At 43.4% G+C, this 25,632-nt stretch overlaps 1 protein-coding gene across 1 annotated transcript in view; it reads right to left on the bottom strand.

The window, feature by feature from the left end:
- The window catches only part of hecw2a (HECT, C2 and WW domain containing E3 ubiquitin protein ligase 2a), a 65,158-nt gene extending 40,199 nt beyond the window's left edge, over window positions 1-24,959 (bottom strand). The window contains exons 1-5 of the mRNA XM_078263094.1: window positions 24,471-24,959; window positions 13,184-13,921; window positions 7,466-7,573; window positions 4,015-4,109; window positions 2,833-2,899 (exon numbers count right to left, since the gene is read on the bottom strand). Of these exons, the coding sequence (XP_078119220.1) occupies window positions 2,833-2,899; window positions 4,015-4,109; window positions 7,466-7,573; window positions 13,184-13,562 (649 nt within the window). The 5' untranslated portion in view covers window positions 13,563-13,921; window positions 24,471-24,959. The remainder of the gene's footprint in view (window positions 1-2,832; window positions 2,900-4,014; window positions 4,110-7,465; window positions 7,574-13,183; window positions 13,922-24,470) is intronic.
- Window positions 24,960-25,632: the final 673 nt, after the last annotated feature.

Below are 25,632 nucleotides of genomic sequence, written 5' to 3'. Positions count from 1 at the left end.
GACATGAAAGGGGAGAGAGAGGGGGGAATGACATGCAGGAAAGGGACGCAGCTCGGAGTAGAACCCGGGCATCATCTCTCTCTTTTATTCTTGAAAACAAGTGAAGGAGCTTTCTCAGAGATATATATTTTTTTATATATATCCTAAGCTATTTATTTCAGATAACTTTCATTTACATGTGTTGCAGCTGTATATTTTCAAACTGGTAAAGGAAACCCTGTCTTTGCATTTTATTTGAATAACAATCTGTTTTAATGAAAGAGCTTGTGAAAAGTGGCTTTGACTTAAAACTGAAGATTTAGCCCACTTTGTAAAAAAAATACAGAGCTATATATTGTGTATCCCCATTCAGCGTTAACGGCGACGCAAGGAAAAATTTGGGTGCACCTAAATTTTGTGTTGGTGCACCTAAATAAAAAAGTTAGGCGCACCAGTGCAACCAAGGCAAAAAGTTAGTCTGGAGCCCTGAGTACAGCTGAGGCGGATGGGTCTGTCAGTAGTTTTGCAGATAGATTATTTGGTCATAAACCGACTTTGACCTGATGATGGCACTAAATGAACTGTCAGGTGACCACCAACGTGGTTACAATTCATCATGAGGATCCTTGATGTCAAATCAAATGACATCATTTGCCAGATGTCATGGCCATCCATCCAATAGCTGTTGTGACATTTCATTCTAATCTTCTGCAGATCCTCTGGGAACCATGAATATTTCTCCCAAGCGTTGTGGAAATCCAAACAATATTTGTTGCAATGATCTTTCAGTTAGGACCAGAGTGACGGACCAACCAACTGAGTGACCATCAGAGAGTACCATCTCTAGAGCCACACCAAACTATTCTCAAGTTGCCTGTTAGTTTAAAACTTCAGCTGTGGATGCATAATAAGGACAAACTGAACAAAGTGCTTTGGGTGACAAGTTCTCTGCTGTCATGTCTTCATCAGGTTAGTGCCCCTTCCTCTAACCCCTAAATAAACTAAAGGGTAAACGGTCTAAATATTGAAAGAAAATAAATCTTATTAATCTCTAACCAGTTTGTTTTTTTGTATACCTTTTAACATATTCACATGAAAAAATGCATTTTACTCATTACTTTACACACTTTTGCCATATTGTACCACCTGTATTGTCCACAATGCAGTACTATATAATTCAAAGTATTTGTATTTGTGACTGTACTAACTGCCCCCCTCCCATCCTTGAAATCAACATGCCCCCCCCTGATCTCTGGTCTGAGTCCATAAACACTTCCATACCTATCCATAACTGCATCAGAGCACTTCCAGTGCATAAAACTGCCTCTGGTTTATTAATGTTTTCATTACTACAGCGAGGCAAAACAGTTAAAAGCCACTTCTGATGCAATGGATAATTGAAACAAGCTGTACGGGTACATATTGGTATTTCCTGTAAACTTGTTTTAAAAAAAATCACGATACCCACTGACTTATAGAACCCAACTCCCTACGGACTGAGCTACTGCCACCCCAAATATATATATATATATATATATATATATATATATATATATATATATATATATATATATATATATATATGTATAAAATTTCCTGTCATGAATTACTTAATTTGTTTTTGGGTAAATTAGATTTTGTATCTTAATATAAAGATTCTGTATATTCCTGTATGCATGTTATGTTATGTTTAAATAAAAAAACATTCCCTCTCTTTCTCTGTCTGGGAAGCACATTTTTAAAATAGCAAGACCACTGTGTTCCCTGGACACAGCTTTTAAAGTTAACTCTAGCTTTTCCCCCAGGGACTGGAAGACAAACATGAGGAGCAGATTGCATCAATCAGCGTAAAAACCCAAATTCTGTGTGTGTTTTTGAGGGCTTTGTTAAATGTACTCACAGTCATCGACTTTGAGATTTTCAGACTTCTCAGATTTTCTGTGATCTGTTTGAATGATCACATGCCAAAAAGTTATCTGAATAGCAGCGTGTGACTAAAATCTGCAATTTAGAACATGTGAACCTCTCAACTCAATGGGGGGGGGGGGGGGGGGAGAGAATCCATACAGCATAGTATCGCGATATTTTCCGTGGCAATACTGTATCGATACACAGACGCCAAGCATCGATCTATTGTTATATATGTGTTGGTCAGTGTGTCTGCTTGACAATCCCATGTTGCAGCAATAAAACTGAAGTGAGAGGAACAAACAGAGAAATGTGTCTTTTTAACCCTTGTGTTGTCTTCCCGTCGACCGTGCAACTTTTTATTTTTCTGGGTCAAAATTTCCTCTTTTTTTTTCAACGTTGTGGTCGACTTTTTCCACACTTCTGTCGCTTTTCCCCAAAGTTTTTTCATACGTTTTTTTTGTCACTTCTTACCGATGTTTTTGTCGCATTTTTCCTGCGCTTTTTTTGACGTTTTCTTTGTTGTTTTTTCCCCACATTTTTGAAGCTATTTCCGGCACTCTTTAATCATTTATTTTTCCCCGAATGCCATAACATTGAATTAAACACCCAAATTCAATGAAAGTACTGAGCTGATCTTTTATTGGACTCGTGAAGAGTAATGGTTGTATGGAACCATCCATGTTATTTTTTGACAATTTGGTTGAAAGAAACCCACATTTCTGATATAGAAATGTTTTGAATATGGGTCAAATAAAACAGATGTTGACCAAAGTTTCCCTTTGGGGACATCATTTGAAATCGGGAAACATTTGAAGTTGGAATGAATGCCATGAATGGCAATATACCGCAGAATATTGCAATATGTTTCAAATTGCATATAATATGGTATTGTGACATATACGTATCGTGAGGCTTCTGGCGATTCTCACCCCTACAACTCACCTGTCAAAGTGAAGCTGATCAGTTTCCGTGGATGTTCGATGCCTACCTGCTCTGACAGGCCCTCCACCTAAGAGGGAACACACGGCGTCACGCTCCACACCACAGAAAGAAACACACACAGTTTATAATCCAGGGAACATGCTAACACACTCACACCTGTGTTAGTCCTACTACAGTCACACACATCTGAATGCTAATACAGGAGAAAACGTGGCAGGTGGAGGATGCCCTGCTCACACATGGGCAAACGGAGTGTACAAACAATGTCTGCCTGAACCACTGTGGCTCCATGACGACTGACCATTTTTCAAAGAAAACTACAAATGTGCGCAAATACAATAATATGATCTTAAAATAAGTGTAATCTATCATAATTATTTGATGTCATCTTTAGAGCTACAAAGATGAATCGATAAGCTATCACCTATTAATTTAATGGCCAACAATTTTGATAATAGTTGAATCACTTTGAGATTCTCCAATTCCAGCTTCTCAATTGTGAATATGTTCTATTCATTTTCTCTCCTCTGTGATAGTAAACTGAATATCTTTGAGTTGTGGACAAAACAAGACATCTAAAGACTTCATCTTAGGCTTTGGGAAACATTGATTGACATTGTTCACCTTTTTCTGACATTTTAGAGACCAAACTACTTATCAATTAATCGAGAAAATAATCAACAGATTAATCGACTGTGAAAATAATCGTTAGCTGCAGCCCTAGTAGCCCACATTTTAACCATAATGACAACTCAGAGTGTCTCAAACAGACACACACACACACACACACACACACACACACACACACACACACACACACACACACAGACAGACACACAGACAGAGAGACCGACAGAGAGAGATAGACAGACACACAGACAGAGAGACAGACACACACACACACACACACACACACACAGATACAGACAGACAGACACATAGGCAGACAGAGAGAGACACACAGACAGACAGACAAACAGACAGACACATAAGCAGACAGACAGAGAGACACACAGACACACACACACAGACAGACACACACACAGATACAGACAGACACACAGACAGACAGACACATAGGCAGACAGAGAGAGACACACAGACAGACAGACAAACAGACAGACAGACAGACAGACACACAGACAGACAGACAGAGAGACACAGATAGACAGACAGACAGACCAGGACTGCAGGATTCTTCACAGTGATGCAGGGGGTCGTGGCTCTCAGGGCTCCGCTCACTCCATGGTAGTATTTGAAACAGATCTTAGTCTCAGCTGCAGAGGAAGCAGCAAAGAGTTATGGGATGTGGAAGTAGTGCAAACATTATAACATTATCTGCCTATTGTTGGCCACAAAACTGTAAAGTTGTACCGTAGACTGTGATGATGTGTGATTTGTATATTTAATATGGTCTTAATTATAAATACATATACATTTCTATAACATATATGCACTTCATGTGCATAAAACCTTTAATTAATAATAGGACTGTCAAAATGAACGTGATTAAAATGATATAACGCAAATTCCTTTTAACGCCACTCATTTTTTTGACGCACGATTAACGCACGCACGTTCTGAGATTTGGACCTCGGGCCGCTCCGTAGTTTGGGAAATCAGGAAGCGATGCAGCAGTAACACTGGGGATAGCTAGCAGAAACTAAGCTCCTTGAGCAGACATGGATAAAGAAAATGGAAAGTTGAGTTTCAAAGCCCTTCCAGATGGTTCTCTCCACAAGACTAAAGTTATTTGCGTGTACTGTCGATGTGAACTGAGTTACCACCGGAGTACGCCCAGTCTCAAATACAACTTGAGCATTACAAACTTGAAAATATCCTTTGTGAAGTACATTGAGAACAGATAAAAAATGTGTGAATGTGAATTCATTTGACACTAATTAGGTTAAAGGTCCCATGGCATGAAAATTTCACCTTATGAGGTTTTTTAACATTAACATGAGTTCCCCCAGCCTGCCTATGGTCCCCCAGTGGCTAGAAATGATGATAGGTGTAAACCGAGCCCTGGGTATCCTGCTCTGCCTTTGAGAAAATGAAAGCTCAGATGGGGCGATCTGGAATCTTCCCTTTATGACGTCATAAGGGGAAAGGTTACCTCCCCTTTCTCTGCTTTGTCCGCCCAGAGAATTTGGCCCACCCATGAGAAAGAGAGAGAGACATCATGGCTTGAAGCATGGCAGTTGGTCAAGGCCACACCCCCTCCCCACCAAGGCTGAATTTCGGGAAAGAGACTTCAGATACAGTATTAGGGGACCACTAAGGTCTATATAAAAGAGACTTCAGATACAGTATTAGGGGACCACTAAGGCCTATATAAAAGAGACTTCAGATACAGTATTAGGGGACCACTAAGGTCTATATAAAAGAGACTTCAGATACAGTATTAGGGGACCACTAAGGCCTATATAAAAGAGACTTCAGATACAGTATTAGGGGACCACTAAGGCCTATATAAAAGAAACTTCAGATACAGTATTAGGGGACCACTGAGGCCTATATAAAAGAGACTTCAGATACAGTATTAGGGGACCACTAAGACCTATATAAAAGAGACTTCAGATACAGTATTAGGGGACCACTAAGGCCTATATAAAAGATACTTCAGATACAGTATTAGGGGACCACTAAGGCCTATATAAAAGAGACTTCAGATACAGTATTAGGGGACCACTAAGGCCTATATAAAAGAGACTTCAGATACAGTATTAGGGGACCACTAAGGCCTATATAAAAGAGACTTCAGATACAGTATTAGGGGACCACTGAGGCCTATACAGTGGGGAGAACAAGTATTTGATACACTGCCGATTTTGCAGGTTTTCCTACTTACAAAGCATGTAGAAGTCTATAATTTGTATCATAGGTACTCTTCAACTGTGAGAGACGGAATCTAAAACAAAAATCCAGAAAATCACATTGTATGATTTTTAAATAATTAATTTGCATTTTATTGCATGACATAAGTATTTCATCACCTACCAACCAATAAGAATTCCGGCTCTCACAGACCTGTTAGTTTTTCTTTAAGAAGCCCTCCTGTTCTCCACTCATTACCTGTATTAACTGCACCTGTTTGAACTCGTTACCTGTATAAAAGACACCTGTCCACACACTCAATCAAACAGACTCCAACCTCTCCACAATGGCCAAGACCAGAGAGCTGTGTAAGGACATCAGGGATAAAACTGTAGCCCTGCACAAGGCTGGGATGGGCTACAGGACAATAGGCAAGCAGCTTGGTGAGAAGGCAACAACTGTTGGCGCAATTATTAGAAAATGGAAGAAGTTCAAGATGACGGTCAATCTCCCTCAGTCTTGGGCTCCATGCAAGATCTCACCTCGTGGGGCATCAATGATCATGAGGAAGGTGAGGGATCAGCCCAGAACTACACGGCAGGACCTGGTCAATGACCTGAAGAGAGCTGGGAGCACAGTCTCAAAGAAAACCAATAGTAACACACTACACCGTTATGGATTAAAATCCTGCAGCGCACGCAAGGTCCCCCTGCTCAAGCCAGGGCATGTCCAGGCCCGTCTGAAGTTTGCCAATGACCATCTGGATGATCCAGAGGAGGAATGGGAGAAGGTCATGTGGTCTGATGAGACAAAAATAGAGCTTTTTGGTCTAAACTCCACTCGCCGTGTTTGGAATGAGGATGAGTACACCCCCAAGAACACCATCCCAACCGTGAAGCATGGAGGTGGAAACATCATTCTTTGGGGATGCTTTTCTGCAAAGGGGACAGGACGACTGCACCGTATTGAGGGGAGGATGGATGGGGCCATGTATCGCGAGATCTTGGCCAACAACCTCCTTCCCTCAGTAAGAGCATTGAAGATGGGTCGTGGCTGGGTCTTCCAGCATGACAACAACCCGAAACACACAGCCAGGGCAACTAAGGAGTGGCTCCGTAAGAAGCATCTCAAGGTCCTGTAGTGGCCTAGCCAGTCTCCAGACTTGAACCAAATAGAAAATCTTTGGAGGGAGCTGAAAGTCCGTATTGCCCAGCGACAGCCCCGGAACCTGAAGGATCTGGAGAAGGTCTGTATGGAGGAGTGGGCCAAAATCCCTGCTGCAGTGTGTGCAAACCTGGTCAAGAACTACAGGAAACGTATGATCTCTGTAATTGCAAAGGTTTCTGTACCAAATATTAAGTTCTGCTTTTCTGATGTATCAAATACTTATGTCATGCAATAAAATGCAAATGAATTACTTAAAAATCATACAATGTGATTTTCTGGATTTTTGTTTTAGATTCCGTCTCTCACAGTTGAAGTGTACCTATGATAAAAATTACAGATTTCTACATGCTTTGCAAGTGGGAAAACCTGCAAAATCGGCAGTGTATCAAATACTTGTTCTCCCCACTGTAAAAGCATCCAAAAAGCAGCATGTCATAGGACCTTAAAGTAAATATTAAGTTAACCATTAACTCCTAAGTTAACAATGGAAAATCATGCGATTAATCGCAAATTCAATATTTTTTTGATTGACAGCCCTACTTATTAAATATGTTCGACTTGTACTAAGTGATAGCATGCGAAGAAAAATGTTCTCAAAGAATGGAATGAAACTCTTCTCAGCTGCGACTGAGTTACCATGGTAACTTACGCTCCATAAAGTAGGCCCCGGGCTCCAGCCTCCAAACGATCTGACCCTTCTGGGTGCCATTCACCCCTCTGTTCTTACAGTCCCATACGTTGGACGGACTGGTTTCATCTGCAGAAGAGGAGAACTGTTAGTAATATGTGAGTGTGTGTGTGTGTGTGTGTGTGTGTGTGTGTGTGTGTGTGTTCATTCTCAGGGTTAGACAAATCCCGCTCATGCTGTGTTGACATTCCCCCTGATTTCTAACCAAAGAATGTTAAACACAACAGACAACAATGACAAAGTGCCCAAGCTCTGGATCCCATCTGTTCCGCCTTTCAGTATGTTTAGTCTGCAGACTCTGTCTTCCAAAAACACAAGTTTGCCTTTAATCAGTGAAATCCATTCCCAAAATAGCCTCCCTACAACCTCTAACCAAAAGGACAAACAGCAAACTTCCTCGGAGTTAAAAACAGGGAGGGGGAATTCCGCTGTACGTAGCACTTTCACACAGATTAATGAAGCACCCAACTCAGCTGACTGCTGGAGTGTCGAGAGAGGAAAGTGTGCTGAATGTGTGTGTGTGTGTGTTTGAAGGGGAGTGGAGGGGGGGAGAGGGCAAGTTGCTTATCATTGAATGTCTGCTTAGTCGAGGAAAGCAGTAGCCCCTCGGGGGTATAAGACCCTGGAGCAGGTAATGAAGTCCTGGCGGCCTTCTGATCGATAGCAAGTGACCTGACGCCCTGCCAGGCACCAGCACTTTACACTATCTCTCTCTACCATACAGCCCTCTCACCTACAAGGGAAATGTAATTGACTCATCCAGTCCTGGAGGCAGGCTTTAAAATTTACGTTTTTCGTCCACCAGCCAAATAGCGAGTGAATGTTCAAATTTTAGATGACTTGTGTAGAGCTGCAGGCACCACCTATGTTTCCGTCCGTCATCAATATGGCCGAAATGACCACTACTGCTGCTTTGTACCTGTTGTAAAAGTCCCAGGTAAGTCGGGAAATAACGGCGTCATGTCTGGATTGACAACATCATCTGGAGGAGCAAAAAGCATGGTCATGTTTTGTAAAATAATCGCATGAGGTTACGCATCGGCTGCTGCCTGCTGTACTGCAGCTCGGTCTGACCTCTCTCAAGTCAAAGACACCCATTGCTTTCAGAAATCCATTATCCATTACTGACACAATACATCATGCTGAACAGCTTTCCTCCGGATGTCACTGCATTACAGCAGTAATGATCTGGTGTAAAGGGACAACTTTTGGTTACACTTTACTTGAAGGTATCTACATAAGAGTGACGTGACACTGATACTGAACGTGTCATTAACATCATAAACGTTTAGTTATTAGGGTTAGGGTTCATGTGTCATGTCACTCTTATGTAGATACCTTCAAGTATTCAAGTGTCACCCGACGTTTTTGCTTCACCGTATAATGTTCCATATATGTTATGTACAGGGTCAAGGCAAACTTATGTGTAAGTTAACAATTACAGTGATCACTTTGACAGACTGGAACAACACTGATAGTGCAGTTAAACAATCATACTACTATAATATACTGAAAAATGATAATGCGTTTTTGTCTTTTGATCATTAATTATATTCTTCGGGGCAGCAGTATGTGTCCAGGAGCAGGTTTCAATATGTATTATGAAACTAGTGGAGGCATTAGAAATGTAGCAGGTCCGGGTTTTATCAACATGATTAGATCAAATGAAATGGCACTATAGAGAGCTGAAGCACAACCAAAACTTGTTGTTTCCTGTTCCAGAAGTAAAAAAACCTCATAAAATCACATTGACATTTCTAATCTAGTCTAGGAACATACTCGTGTGGCTGACAGTGTTTCGGTTTCACTTCATATGTACATTTTCAGAAAACAATCTAATGGCGCGTTCACGCCGCCCGCGTTTTCAGCGGCGCGATTGCATCCGAAGTCAATGCAAAGACGGCGCAAATGACGCAAATGGCGCCACACGAATGAGACGAATACGCAAAATTCGCAGCATTGGCGCGAGTTGAAATCAGGCCCCCAGGAACTGCGCTGGGCTTTGAAGCCAATTTGCCAAGGTGGCTAAACAGTGGAATTACAACTTCCGTGTCTGTCACGTGATGCCATGGGGCCCAAAAATACTTTTCCCCATAGACTTACATGGCGAACAAGACATCTGTAGATCAGTGGATACATTTTTTCCAGTGTCACAACCCCCGCGAAATGACTCGTTTTACTATCAGAATTTCATCCATTCGGTCCGATAACAAATTTTCCGACTTCAAAAGTCTAGAAAAGTCGCACGATTAAATAAATATACTGTATAGTTAGCAGAGCGCTAAACCGGAAGTAGCTGGCTCGGCGGGCGGAGGTCTAGTGCGCCTGCTCTATGGGCCCCATAGTGCGGAAGCAGCGCCGATCATCTGGGTAATTACATACGAGGAAGTTGCTGCAGAGAACTTTTCTGACGTCATGCGCCACTGAGCAACTCTCATAGGAATGAACGGGGCTCCGCCTCAAATGCTGTATCCAGTTTGAAATATTTTAACTCGGGTAAAAAACATCGCGCTACGCTGTGTCACGAAAGCCTATCAGTGTTCAGATCTTCCTGATGTCTTGACATTGATGAATCAGTAATGGAGGAACAAATGATTGTAGCTGTATGTTGCACCCAGAACTCTACAGTACCTCATTATTTGTACAGAGACCAAATGAAAAAGTAAGAGGGGATGTTGGACTACCTGGTAAGTTCTGAAATAGTCTATATCCTTGACGTTCCACTTCCAGGATTACTGCGATGCCGCAAGAAATACCTTCCGCTTTCTTTGTGTTGGAATTTTAAATCCGGTGGATTTGTGAGGACTATGGTTAACTGCTCCTCAGATCTCTGCAGGGTAAATCCAGACAGCTAGCTAGACTATCTGTCCAATCTCAGTTTTCTGTTGCACTACTATTTTGCAGCGGCTCTGTGCAGAGTTTAGCACCGCCCATGTAGTGTTTACCACCCCCGATTGTGACTGGTTTAAAGAAATGCCTTTAAACCAGAGCACGTTTTTTTTCCCATCCCCGAATGCTGTGTGGAGTAGCCAGACCCTCCTTCAGCGCGCTTTGGAGGAGGGTCTGGCAAAGCGAGGCTGGTTCTGAAATGATGGGTTATTGTGTTAATGGAGCAGCTACCATGTTAGCACAGCCCTGATGGAGCCGAACTTCATTCAGAAAACAAGCATTTCCAAAGTTGATTCCTTGTCGTCTTGCGGACAGACATGAGGAAGTATGAAGTCAGATTTTCTACAAAGCGGCATCATGATGTTATTTCGGCTTACTTTTTTCCCCCCGTTCATTGCAATTAAAAAAACAGCAAAATCTGTACCTAAAGTAGCGCTGGCTAATCCAGACCTAACGTTTCCTTCCTGCACAAGGCAGTAAACATGACCATGCTTTTTGCTCCTCCAGATGAAGTTATTAATCCAGACATGACGCCGTTATTTTCCGACTTACCTGGGACTTTTAAAACAGGTACAAAGCAGCAGTAGTTGTTATTTTGGCCATATTGATGACGGACAGAAACATAGTTGGTGCCTACAGCTCTACGCTGGCGGGTAATGCGAGTAACGCGATTAAACACAAATGATCCTATGGTCCTGCGATCAAACTCACGGGATTAAATCGACACAAATATTCGCTCTGCTTCAGTCTGAACATGCTATAGATAATGCTATTAATAATTCTGTTGATTTAAACGGTTACTCTAGTGATTTACAGTAGTATTACACATCCATAAAATTGGAGACTCTCAAGTGACAGATACAAAAAAAATACTGGTCAAAATCAATGGGTTGACATCAGCCTGGTCTCACAGAATTCCGTGAACTGATCACGAACTGTTAACATCGAATTACGTGGTGGTGGCACGGAATGTGTGAAGATTCCGTGTGGCCACCACGGAAAACAATGCCAATGTAAAGTCAATGAGAAGATGACGTAGCATTAAGAGCGAAAACGCTAGCGAGTAGTATGAAAGGCCGAAAATCTGCGTAGGGAGGGTGGTTGGGGTGGAGGATGGGTCAAACAACACAGGACTTTCACCCAGGAGACCGGGGATCGTGTCCCGCGTGTCACGTTTCCTAAACCCAACCGTCCCTTTGTTCTTTTCCTAAACTCAACCCGTCCGCTGTATACGGCCGTCCCGTTCTTCTATTCCTAAACGCAAACCGTTGTTGTCCCGCCCACCCGCGACCTTTTCCTTAACTTAAGGGGCCATGTTCATTTCACAGAATTATTCCGTGGGCCCATCACAGACTTTTAAGGGGCCGTGTTCATTTCACGGAATTCTGTGAGAGCAGGTTGGTTGAGATATCCTGACTTTTAGTCCCTTGTATCAGTCAATCTCCAACAACCCTGGATTTTATATTATTTTGCCATGACGCCACCAATAGCATCATTTTGTTTGATCCTCCCTGCCTAACAAACCACTTATGTCTTTCATGCCTCCTTTGTATGTTAACAAATGCATTGTTTAACTTTGTTAAGATCGCAAAGGTTTCAACACTAGATACCCATGTCTTAGGATTTGGAGAGTACACCACAGAAACACGTGTCCTTTTTTCAGAAAGGCAATGAAAGAAATGCTGAATGGAAGACGGAGTTACAGAAACGTCTGGACTTCAGCTCTTTATTATGAGGGCAAAACAGCATAGAAGTCATAGATTCTTAATAACAAGTGTGCTGGCTGTACACTATTGCTCCTGTATTACTTTTCACCTGGATGGACAGATCTGTCTGATAGCCGTCCTCAGCACACAGGTCAATGCATTTCCCCCCTGTCAAATTCCTGTCTCTAAGCAGGATTAGCACACATTATTGGAGACCACCCTATTCGGCTCAGAGATGTGAAGCTTTGTGATGGTGTGTATGTTATTGTATACCGAGGCAGAGCTGTTACATGTCGACTCAGCCTCCACTCCTGTGTAAAGTCGCAACAGCTCCTGTTGCAGTATTGACTCGGGAGTTGGAAGCCCCTGCACAAGACTCTACCTGGCTATTCTCAGCTCCCGATAAGAAAAAGACCTGGATCAGCTGAAAAGCTTTGAGGACAGGTAGGGTCAAGTCAACTCGGGTCCTGCATGCCTGCAGGTTTACCAAATACAGTAGATCAGCCAAAAGATTCTGGGGAACTGCACGCATAACTGTTCAGAGGCAGACAGACTCTACAATTCTTTATAGGCATTTATCGCACAATCTGACATGCCCCAAAAGGTCTTGCACAGTGTGACAGGTGCAACCAACCTGCAAAGGTGCTGTTACAGCAATTTGCTGTAAAGGACTTTATTTGAGATTGACTTCAGACTTGAAAGCAAAAACATTCAAGTCTCAAGTTCTGACCTATTAAAATCCCAGAACATTAAAAAATTAATAGGACAGCAACATGAAGGCCTTGCATAGCTGCATGCCTTGCATATTTATAATTAGGACTATGCATGACTATGCATAGATTTCACTTATCACTAAACGCTATTAACACAGCTTTGAGAGAAAGCTGTCCAACCGCTGCGTGTGAATTTTACGATCAGCATTTAGACCTAAAGAATTGAGACTTGACCCGAACCTGTCCCCAAGTTCTTGAGACTTGGCTCGGACTTGTCTCGAATGACTTGAGGTCTGTACTTGACCTGCCCGAGGACAGTTAAAAGCAGCTCTGCAAGCAACTACATGTGTTAAAACCATCATGAATCTCACCAATGTGGTACAGCCCGATCCAGTCGGTAGCGTCCACTTCCTCCTTGATGTCCCAGGATATGACCAGGTTCTGGCCGCGGTTCAGCGTGTACTCCAGAGTGGACGCCGTTAGCGAGGACCGGCTCTGGGAGGTCACCAGGTCTGTGTCACTGTTGGCCCGCGGAAGCCCTATTGGACTGCTGATAACGGAGACGGTGTCGACGGCGGCCCCGCCCCTCTCCGCCAGGGTCCGCAGGTTCTCCGGGCTGAGCGTGTGCCGGAGGTGGGGGCTGCGCCGTCGTGGCGCTGCCACGTGTTCACGGCCCCCGACTGCGAGGGTGGGTGGATTGTGGGAACGGGTCCTGGGCGGTAGGACTGCCGTGGCGAGGGAAGGACGCATGTTGTCCGACTGGTAAAGAGACAACTACGAGGAATAAAAAAACTTTTGATGAGAAGGGCCGAGGAGAGGCGGAGATGGGTAGGAGCTTCTTATCGATTGGGCTGGTCGTCAAAGTGAAGACACATTTTAGCCTACTGATTTATCCCTGTTGGCTCAATGAGAGTTGGTTGGAAGAGGCTGTCTTGGCTGGAAACATATGGGGGCTTTAGAAATATTGTCTCGATTGCCTCTCCACAGAGGCTCCTATTATCGGCCCTTCTGGTCCTTGCATCATAACACAACTGTTGAAGTAGAAGATATCCAACAACGGTCACAATCTTTGCCACTCTTATTTCATGTTATCCAACGGCAATGGGAGCCTAAAGATGGGGGAAGAGACAAGAAAAAGAGTAAGCTGAAATTGCCCGCACACAACAAAAGCAATGCATGCAGTGAGTTGCAATCAACAAACGACTGAACAAGCATTAGTCACCAGGGGGGCTGTGTGCTATCAAAGAACCAGAAACCAAAAAACTCCATCCTTTATATCACGACAACCCTTCTAATGAAGGGGGGAATGGATGTGAGGAGGGCTTCAACTGTGCACAATTGCTTTTGTTTGTTTTTAGGGCTGTCAGCGTTAACGCGTTAATCGCAATGCGATTAAGGGCCGAGCATAACGTGTTCATTTTTTTTTTAATCGCATTAATCGCATGCCGGCATTTATTAATTTATTTCACGCTTCACTCTGCTTTGCGTCGTGCCTAACAGGATACTATTTTGACCCTTTGCAGCACCGTTACTTATCATCAAGCTGCCACTTCCTCGTATCACATCCTGCTGCTGCAGGCTGCAGGCATGATGGAGAAAGACAGCAGCAACACAATTCTGAACGGCGCTTTTTATTTTCCAAAACTCCCGGACGGCTCAGAAGTCGAAAGCCACATGCACATTGTGTAAAGCCGAATTAAAATATCACCGAAGCACGTCAAGCTTGAGCTCCCACCTACGGAGCTAAGCATAGTACAGTTAAAGTGACTGGAGAGTGCTACTAGTTGCCGACCTGTGGATGAAACCAAATCCAAAAAAATGACTACAACTCTTGCGAAATGGGTGGAAACTAACTGCAGACCTGTCAGCATCGTAGAGGACTCGGGTCTTAAAGACGTACTACGGTTGGCATGTTCTGACCCGTGTTATACTCTGCCATCGAGGGGGACAGTAGTTTCACCACACAGCCTGTACGACACAGAGGAAGCAGCTAAAGTGGAACTGCTGCAAAGTGCAAACGCTGTCTCATTAACCGGTGATCACTGGACGTCAGTGAGTAATCAACATTATTTAGGAGTTACTGAACACTATATTGACTCTAATTCAAATTTTCTTTTGTTTACAGTAAATAAATAAATAATAAACAAATACAAATCTTAAAGTCAAGTTCATAAAGTCACTTTCTTTGCATTCATTTGATTCCCAATCAAGATCCACTGGTAAGAATTGCTTTTCATTGTTAATATGTACTTAAAAACAGTTCTGAAATGCTAAATAATAGAATTTTAATCATGTGATAGGCTAAAACATGCGATTAATCACGATTAACTATAGAAATTAAGCGATTGATCGCGATTAAGAAAAAATGAATCGTTTGACAGCCCTAGTTTTTTCCTAATGAATTTCTTGCTTACTTGTGTCAGAATGGTAAGGATTAAACACTACGCAGTCTTTACTTCTTTGAATGATTAATGTAACACTTAATAAGAGTGTATATGTTCTTCTTGGTGGTACAAACAATCCGCTGTGGAGAAGAGTAGACTGAAATGATCCAATTCAAAATCCATTATCTGTACGTGACCATTGGAAAAAGAAGTCATTAAATCATCCTAACAACCCTCAAACACACAAGCAAGCATGCGCACGCACGCACACACACACACACACACACAGCAATTGGGTTTCTATGGTTTCTGTCAGTATAAAGTGCCTTAATAAAAACAGAGAAAGGAGCTCCCAGGAGGCTCTTCAATCAGTAAATGCCAGTTTAGTTACTGTCTGGGGAGTGTTGTCAGAGTCTCAACCAGAGCCATTTTGTTTTGAAAGGAAAGGGTGGCATGTGACTTTAGAATCTAGCCAAAGGCAGCTGGTTTTAGACAGGCATAGGAGCGGAGTTATTTTTTTCCCCAACGGAGAATATTGGTAATATTCAGCTAATATGTGCCTGGTGCAGTCACTGGAAAAGCGTGTGGGCTCTAGTCTGAGCTAAGCCCTGATATCGTGCGTATACGTCTCAAAAGCTGAGCTGTTCAGTGATGCGTTGAAACCATTGCTTCCTCTGCCAGCCTCAGCGCGGGGTCTACACCGTATGCATTACTGCATTTAATAAAAACATTTGGATTGCAAAGTTATTAGCCGTTTAAAAAAGCTAAAGTGAAAACCCAAGCTAGACATCACTCCAGTTCAAATGACAGAACCGTCACTGACAGTTGATGCTCCCTCTGACAGCATATTTTGATATTTAAGGAATAGTTAGACATTTTGGGAAATATCCTTATTCTCTTTAAATGAGAGTTAGAGCATGATATACCACTCTCATATCAGTATGGTAAATATGAACTTAAATCTGGACAAAAATAAAAATGTTTAGAACAACTTTGTCTGGGTGCAGGGACTTTTCTTTGGTTACATTTTGGCAAATTAGCACCATTAAAAGAATGCCGAATTAGCTATTAGCACTTTCTGTTTGTAATGTACCCATGGATGTACAGACAACTATCAACGGAATACTTTGATACTAAAGAAAACTTAAAAACATGATGATTCTCAGGCAAGTTATAAGTTATAAGGAGCATCCCTCTTCCGTGATTTCTAAGCAGACTAATGGGATGTTTATTCGAGATGAAGGAGATAATGATATCTTTGTAAAGTGTAAAGCTGCAGACACCGACCAGATGGCCGACCCTCGCCAGAAAAGGCAGTTGGGCTGATCAGTCTCCCCGAGTTGGTCTAAAAAGTGCCTCAGAACACACCAAAGTGGAGAGACGTAATACGTCTCCGTAACAGCAGGCGGCGCTAATCTGTATTGTCGTCCAAAAATGAAAACCGGCAGCTGATTGGACGAACGCGTCACGTGGGTCTGGTTTCTCCGGAAATTCAAAGCCAGACTGTCATGGCGGCTTGTTCAGAGTACGATCTCATATTGTACTAAAATAGTTCACCGAAACGTGTTTCTGAAAACATTTTAAGAGAGAAATAGGCCGTGTAGTTGCTGAATCTGTCTTCATTTCAGATCAACAAAGGTCAGTTTAAAAGATTTTCATTAGATTTTGAGAGACTGTAGTCACGCTCATTCCGCTCCCCGTTTCTGGGTCAGCTCTCCACCAATCAGATGGGTCATTTGAGTCCGACTGCCGGCAGTGCCCGCCCCACCAATTATACATGTCAAATCGGCCAAAATGAAGGACGACGGCGCCTCGTTCTTTATTCGGCAATATGCTTCCCTCCACTGCACCCACTAACAACTTAGTCTGCATCATCTATCAAAGTCACAAAAATAATGAATTTGAGGCTGGCGGAAATGCTTCACGGTTGGTAAAAAAAATAGATAAATAAATAAATAAAACTGCTGTTGTGGATGTCTCCTCCAGTCAGTTATTTCATCCGTTTGCACTAACTTTCAGAGAGCTAACAGGTAGATTGTTTGCGAGTGTGACATTGTGGGAAATTCTCGACCATGCAAAGAATGGAATATAATTTCAAAAGCCATTCGTATGCTGTAACTTGTATGACAGATTGTTTAATATGCTGTATATATTGCTCCTGAGCTTCTGAATCAATTCACTTTGCATTTTGAACTAACTGTTTAGAAATGATGAACTGGCCTCTGCGCTGATGTATGTGGACTGGCTGAGTTTCTGGATGAGCCAGGGCCTTACACTGAAATAAGATCTGCTGCATTTGACATGGGGGGGGGGGAGCCTGGACGTCCCTGACTCGACAAGATTACCAGCGCGCGGCTCCGGCACGCACACACACACACACACACGCACCGCATACAGGGATTTATGACGGAATAAAACCTTCATCACAGATGCAGGAATACGTAAATCCAGCTCACGTGTGCTCACGGCCTCATACACAGTCACGTAGCACGATCAGGGAGATGCCATTTCCATAAACAAGCAGAAGCTCACTCTGTTAAAGAAGAAACTAAAATAAGTAACTGCTGAGTTGTTATGTAAGTGTTCCCTGGTTTGCCAGGCATTGTCTAACCCTGACGTGGCGTGGGAGACGCTGCGGCTGCGCCCGTCCCACTTAAAGCACAGGGGGATTGAGGACTGTGTCTACCAGCTCCAAGCAGCATGGACCACAACATGACCTCAGGAGGGGGCATTGCACATCTGGACTCACTCCAGTGCTTTTCCTTATAAAAAGATTGCCATGTCCCATTGTAATCCCAATTCGACTGCTCCGCACATCTTTGACCTGATGCGGGATTAGTGATTGATTCTCAGAAAATGGACATTGGTATTATACAAGTACCCAAAAATCTAATTGTGTTTCTATTTCTAACCATTCTCTGGGATGACGTTACATTTGATACCTGTCTAGCAGAGTCATCTGAGTACTGTTCTTGTTTTTAGGCAGCAAATACTTTGTCTGCACCACTGTGCAGCGAGTACTGAAAAGAAGGAGAGTGTGTTGATCGACAGACAACTAAATAACTAGACAATTCATCATGTTGGTTAATCATATACCATAAACTATTCAAACTTGATAAACTACACATCAATGAGCCACAGTGTAGCCCTGGGTGATAGGTTCCTTTATTAAACACACACACACGCATGCACGCACACTGTAGAGTCAATCCCATGCTGCAAGAGGTACTCAGTGGAACACCAATTGTATATTAATCCAGTACAAAGAAGAACAAATATTGCTTTGTTTTAAGGGTTTACAACCCAAAAAGATACTTTTCTTAAGTCTGTAGAATACCACTTGTAGGGGGGGCCCTCTGCAGCACCACGATACCTAATTCAGAACGGTATTTTAACAATAACAATGAAAGAAATGAATCAAAAGATTGACCAATAATAATTTATCATTAGTTTAAGCCCGTGTTTTGCCAATTGGATATGTGAGCTGTAGGTGCTGTGATGTAAGGAAAGGGATTCCTCCCGCTCTCACCGCTTTGTCTCTGTTCCTCACCGACTGTGTGTGTGTGTGTGTGTGTGTGTGTGTGTGTGTGAGAGACCCCTCTGCGCCCCTGAGGAGGTGACTGCTGCACTTTACAGCCTGAAAGAACAGCTGAAAGAACGGGCACCTTAGGGAACTGGCACACGCACGCACACAAAAGTGGCACTGAGGTCTTACTGTGCCTCACTGACGCATAATGATGAGAACAAAACACAAACCAGCACAAAGAAGCATCACACACTAAACTAAATGCACCGCAAGTACAGTATGTCTAACTCAGAGGATGAAAATACATCCCGTCACAAACTACCTCCTCACTGAGCCCCGACCTAAAAGGTGGATGAAGACTGAGCGGGCCCCCTGGCTACAGCTCAGAGCAGCAAGGCCTCACTGGAGGCTGCAGCTTTCAGAGTCATTCTGAGAAAACACAGGCTACAAGGTTGGTGTCAGAGTCTTTCCACCCCCCAGAAAATGTGCAGCCCTGACCCGCTCGGGGTATTTCTCTAAACACACCGCCCTGGGAGGGAGGACATGTCTGGGATGACTCACTCCTCGGGAGAAATCCCTCCGTGACAGGCTTCGGCGAGTCGAAAATTGCATTCACGCCTGAAACTGATTGATATCACCCTCTCCAGGAGAACGCTAACCTTTCAATAAATGGGAAAGCGGGTTGTGTATGGATTTATGAAAGGCAGAAATACTATAAACAGACATATTCAAATGATACAGATGGATCTGTGAGAGGCATTTGAGCTGCTGAGCAGACGCTTCTCTTTTCTTCAACCCATTTTTAAGAAGCAGCGTGGGGTCAGTCATTACAAATTCAAGTTGTGCAGCAAGTGCACATTGTACAGAAACACATAACTAGAGTTGTTTTTTTTCAGAGATCCAGAGTTTCCACAAATATCCAAATATCACAGGCTACATTTTAGGGAAATATATATCAAATGATGCACAACATATATGTAGAATTTAGTTTGTAGCGCCTTGGTAGCCGAATGGTTACAGCACATAACCACAATTAGATAGTCAATCTCTTTCTCACCCCCATCATACACTAAACCAGGGGGGCCCAAATTCTTTTATATGAAGGGCCAAAATGTGTCTGGATGTAAGCCCACAGGCCAAAAAATGTATGTTGATGTTATGTGAAAATGTCTTTTGTTATATAGAAAATTAACATTCTAAATCTCAAGTCAAATTTTGGTCAAAATAACACTGCTCTTTAATCTGCGTATATCTCCCATATTACAGACCTTGTGTTACATTCTTCAATGCCTTGTACAGTCATTTAGCACTGGCAAGATCAGTGGGGGACATGAAGCCTGGCTTTGTTTTTCAAAAGTCTTTCAACATTAGGCTCCAGGCTGACTTACTAAATGGTCATTTATCAGTGGGCCGCTGCCTCGATCTCCATCTTGACCGGCCACCATATGTCTTGTTGTTCTTCGTAGATAAAACGTACGTACACGTAATTTAAATGGGAAGTTTACCAGCACTGTGCTTCGCAATGCCGTAAAACTCAGTTTGAGTACTTTTTAGCTGCACAAAATGTACGTTTCGTTGTCATTATGGTTAGGATTTTACAGCACTTTTAAAATAAAAAGGTACGATAAGCACGAGCGTGTCACATGCCCTGACGGGCCAAAACAAAGGGCCCGGTGGGCCCGGTGCTGGTGAATTAAGGGTGCATAAAGGGCTGAGTATCATTTGTTTTGATAGTATAGTTCTGAGACTATGCCTTAGTTTCCCTATCAATCGCAAAATACTTTTTTTCCGTACATTACTTTGAGAAATATACAGTTACAGTTACAAGGTCTGTGTCTCAAAGTGCCTCCATGCAACACTTAGTTTGAAGTATATTGTGTAGATAACGCAAAAAGTCAGTGCACTGAAAGTACCCGGATGACCCCCTAAAAACGGTCGAAAAGTTCAGTGTGGAATGATGGACCCTACTCGCACTAAACGGGCGCCATCTTGACTACAAAGCGAAAGGGGAGGGACAACTGGCAGCTGATTGGACGAACGCGTCACGTGGGTCTGGCTGCTACCGAATTTCAAAGCCGACCATAATGGCAGCTCGTTCGGAATACGATTTCTTACGTCTTTTACGAAAATAGTTCACCGAAACGTGTTTCTGAAAACATTTTAAGCGTGCTAGCACATTCTGAATGGCAAAACACTGCTACAACACACACATTCACCATAATCTACAAAAGAACTACTTCCATGTCCCTGTACTGCAGGCATTCCACGCAAAGTTGGAAGTGTGCCCTCGTTTAGAAGAAGTCTCCCGGCTAATCCTGCCTTGTACAGGCCGAAGTTGGAGAAACAGCTAGCTAGCAATTGTGAGCTAGCTACTGCGCATGTGCGACTGCCAACAAAGATCTTACAACAGTGAGACGTCTCACTCTGTAGCTAAAACAGAGACCTGAACACAGGGTGAAAAGAGGAGCTGCAGCAATGGGCAGTACAACAAAAATATGGTGTTTTTTGAAAAAATAAAACCACGTAAACCTATTCTGGTACAACCTCAAATTACAATTATGAACCTGAAAATGAGCATAATATGGCCACTTTAACATAAGTGTTCCTTTTGGGACAATACTAACCATTGAAAGTGGGCACTACGGCAATAAGTGGTCAGTGCACATTAGCAGTGTACTGACGGTATACATGCCGAAGTATACATGCGGAATGAGAAACAGCTAATGTTGTCTAAACACAAGCAGCCAGCAGGAACTAAATAATCCGTAATAAAATGCAGGGTAAAGATGGAGAAAAAAAATCTTGGTAATTCTGGAATATTTCGTGTACAGTCAAAAGTACTAGATATACTAAATTAGTATAGTACTTTTTACTGTACATTTATTTGGAGCTTTCCTTCTGAGGTGTAGTGGAGTGCAAGTATACAGTAGATTAAAATGGAAATACTCCAGTAAAGTGCAAGTACCTCAAATCTGTTCTTAAGCACAGTACTTGAGTAAAGCTACTTTGTTACATTCACACCAGAGCTGGGCGATATGGAGAAAATCAATTATCACAATATTTTTTATTGTAAGGGTTGATTATCAGTGATTTCAAAAATATTTACACAATACGATTTGTGATAAATAATCATCAGTAATGTGGATATAATGACTAAGTGGGTAAAGGCAAATAATAGAACAGTTACAACAGTCTGGTGAGTTCAGAAAATGACATCACTTTACTGTAATGCAGCCTTTGAAACATCAATTGTGTCATATTATGATATTACAAAATCCAACATTTAAGACCATATCTAGTCCCATATTACGATATACTGTAGATATGATTTCGATATATTGCCCAGCCCTAACACACACACATCCTTCAGAAAACGTCCGATCAGGTTAAATTACCTTTGTGGGAGGACGAGCTTGTAGGGGCTTCAACAACTAGTCCCATTTTTAAAAAGAACAGCCCAATTGTGAGTTCCTCAGCAGTCGGACACATCAAACATCTCTTCTTCTAAAGTCAACCGCAGGTTAATTACAGGACAGCAGGTTCTCATGTTAGGAGAGCTTATGATGGATTCTCAGTGACCCTTCACACTGCTTTAATCTGCCACTTTCATCACTTTAGTATGGGAACTGAGGTGGGATGTGTGTGTGTGTGTGTGTGTGTGTGTGTGTGTGTGTGTGTGTGTGTGTGTGTGGGTTGTCATTAGAATGCGTGAAACCTGCTTTGAAACATGCAGCACGTAAGCAGATGTGTCTGTGTAAAGGCCTGTTCGGTGTAGTCTATAACGACAACGACTCATTTAGGGGATTGCTCCGGTGCCGCTGGGCCGGAAGATCCGCTGGATGTCAACTCTTTTCAGCCGGATGTCCGTTTCCTTCCTCTTCCTTTGTGTTGGCGTTCTAAACTCCGGTGGATTTGTGAGGACTATGGTTAACTGCTCCTCAGATTAGAGCTGAAGATCTTTGCGCACACCCGACGGGACCCGACAGGTTCGGTCTTACTTTCTATCATTGTACACGGGCTCGGGCCGGGCTCGGGCTTGCGCTCCGGGTAGCGCTGTAAATGAGCGGTCAGGTGAGGCATTTCGAGTAGCGCGAAAATGGATGCTGAGGAGGTGAAACGGAGGCTGGCCTCTGGAGGACTTATTTTATTTCTTTGTTCCAACTTCCAAGTGGCCTACAGCCTACGTCAGTCATGAATAAATGTATAAATCACTCATTCTTGACGAAAGGCAAAAGAGCTGTGTGTGCTTGCTCACATTTGAATAATGTCAGGCTGTAAACGGGTTCGGGCTTTTAAAAAAGCTGTCAATCAAAATGTACTTGTCGGGCTTGGGCCTTGTCGGGCCCGAACTTTTAAGGCCCGATTACAGCTCTACCTCAGATCTCTGCAGGGTAAATCCAGACAGCTAGCTAGCTAGCTTCTGTGGCACGACTAAAACTACTTTTGAACGTACACACGTTCCCCCAAAACAAGTTGCTCCGTCCACCGCTTAGCGCCACCCAAGACCATTGTGGTTGGTTTAAAGAAATGCCGATAAACCAGAGCACGTTTTTCTCCCATCCCGGAATGCTGTGTGGACTAGCCAGACCCTCCTCCGCAGCGCTGTGGAGGAAGGTCTGGCAATGCGAGACTAGTTTGAGTGTACAGCCAGCTCTTCTTCTGCATGTTTAAAGAGTAGATTCTGCATTTTTTTTTTTTTATATTAAATGGTGAAAGGGTCAAAGAGGATGTCCGCATCTTCTTACCCACGTCCTTTTAATTCAGGGGTGTAGCAAGTCATCCCAGACTGGACTCCCTTCCTTTTTCTCTCACCCTCTACTCTGTCAGGATATTATCTACCCATCCACAACCCAGTTGTCAGAGCCAAGCACTCACAGGTTTCCCCCTTGTCAAATTCTGTCAAGTGAAGAAATCTTTTGTGATGATCTGCAGGGACAAAAATCCAACAAAACTGTATTTCTGCTTGTTCCAGTTCGTCTCAGATTACATATTTGCTTATCACATTTTGAGAAAGCCGTGCAGCTTTGCAGATTTCAGCCGAACCCCTTAAAAGCAGATCACAGTTGGCAAGCAATCTCTGCACTGCAAGATCTCAAAGGGGAATTCAGCAAAGACACTGCAGGCCCATATGAAAGATTATAGCATAACCCAATCTTAATTATGAGTGACCATAACATTATTTCATTATAGATAAATGCCAGTGCGTGGTTTGGTGAGCTGAATGATAACCGTTCATATGAATGTAAACACAGGCCACTCTCTGGACTAGCTCATCATCTCAGAGTAAAAGAGACGTGAAGGTAACCCCCGCTTACAGCACATCACGTTACATAACAGTTTGTCTCCAACTTTAATCATTTCAAATCAATGTGTGCGCCGGCGAGGCCGCTCAGCGCTCATGACCGAGAGGCTGCAGGCCATATAGGGACCGCACTGGCGGAATGTGCAGGTGTCATCGCTCGCTATTGGATTACTGTGGGAATTCCCTACGTCATTTTTCTTTTTATGTATCTCTTTCGCAAGACGCATGCATGAAACCTATGTGCAAAACCACAGCAGCAGCAGCAGCAGAACACGCTACGCATAAATAAGACGACGCTGCGGTTGTTTAATGACAGATTAAGCTGCTTTGAGCATCAGCATCATCATCATCATCATCATCATCATTATCACCATCACTGCTGTAAGCCACAAACACCTACACGGCCCCTTCATTCTTACGGGCACACACTGGGTGGCAGAGCTTACCTTTGGCGCAGAGGTGCGGGTAGAAAAGAGCGGTGTACGGAGGATGACAGCGCCGCCACCAACACCTGCTCAGTGGTTCCTGCGCGGGGATATCACGGTTTAGGTCGTTATCCCTGCAGTCCAAATGAGGCAGGACGGGCGGGGTGCCGCCTTAGGACCCCCCCCCCACTCCCTCCCTCTCAGATTCCGAGCCTCGGCAGCTTTGGGCTCGCGGTCACGTAGCGAGGCGGTATCCCTCTGAAAAGCTGCGTCGCTGCAGAGACACCTCGGCCCTCTCCGGTAGCAGCGTCCAGAGGTGTGTGCGCAGAAACTCCACCGGCAACTCCCTGCACTCTGTCCGCACAGGAGGCTCCTGCTGCGGCTGCGGCGGCGGGCTTCACGCGTGCGGCTCCTTATTATTCTTTATCGCATTCTTATTCTCCCTCTCTGCATCGCAATGCTGCAGTCAGTTCCGACTGCCGTCGTCCTCCCACCACCAGTCCCGGCAGATGCACAAATCTGACTGGGCAGAGCATGTAACCGCTGTCAGTCCCAAAATAGTAGCCTACCGGATGATGGCGTAATGTTTGGTTATTTGCAGTGGAGGGGCTCTTATTGCTGGGGGGCGCGGAGGTTTTTATTCAGCAGATAGTCGTGCCTCAGATGTAGTTTTTTTTTGTTTGTTTTTTTACCGTTGATAACATATATTACACACACTACACATTGATGTGGGAAAATGCCAGAGTGGGAGGTGACTCGAGACACGTTCCTGAGAGAGAGAGAGAGAGAGAGAGAGATAGAGTGAGAGAGAGAGTGAGAGAGAGAGATAGAGAGATAGAGTGAGAGAGAGAGAGAGAGAGAGAGAGAGAGTGAGAGAGAGAGAGAGAGAGAGAGAGAGAGAGAGCACACCGACTGTAGCCAACCTGTAGAATAATTACACTGCACGGATACAGCTAACGTTAAGTGCAGTTATTCAAGTAGCCCTCTAACGTTATGCAATTCGAGGTAACGTTAGGCCTACTCTACAAGCCTACATGTCAGTGATAAATAGTGTATTCTGAACTGCAGTACATTCGTTTGAGAGCTAAAGTTACTGCTTTGCAGATTAAAGGCAGGGTTGAATGTTAAAAAGCTAGCAAGATTTGAAAGTAGCATCTCCTCGGGGCCCCGTTACCTTTGGGGG

The sequence above is a fragment of the Sander vitreus genome, chromosome 11 (genome assembly GCF_031162955.1).
Source record: "Sander vitreus isolate 19-12246 chromosome 11, sanVit1, whole genome shotgun sequence".
NCBI classification, from domain to species: Eukaryota; Metazoa; Chordata; class Actinopteri; order Perciformes; family Percidae; genus Sander; species Sander vitreus.
The sequence above is the reverse complement of the archived record's forward strand: the minus strand, read 5'-3'. Positions and strand labels throughout refer to the sequence as shown.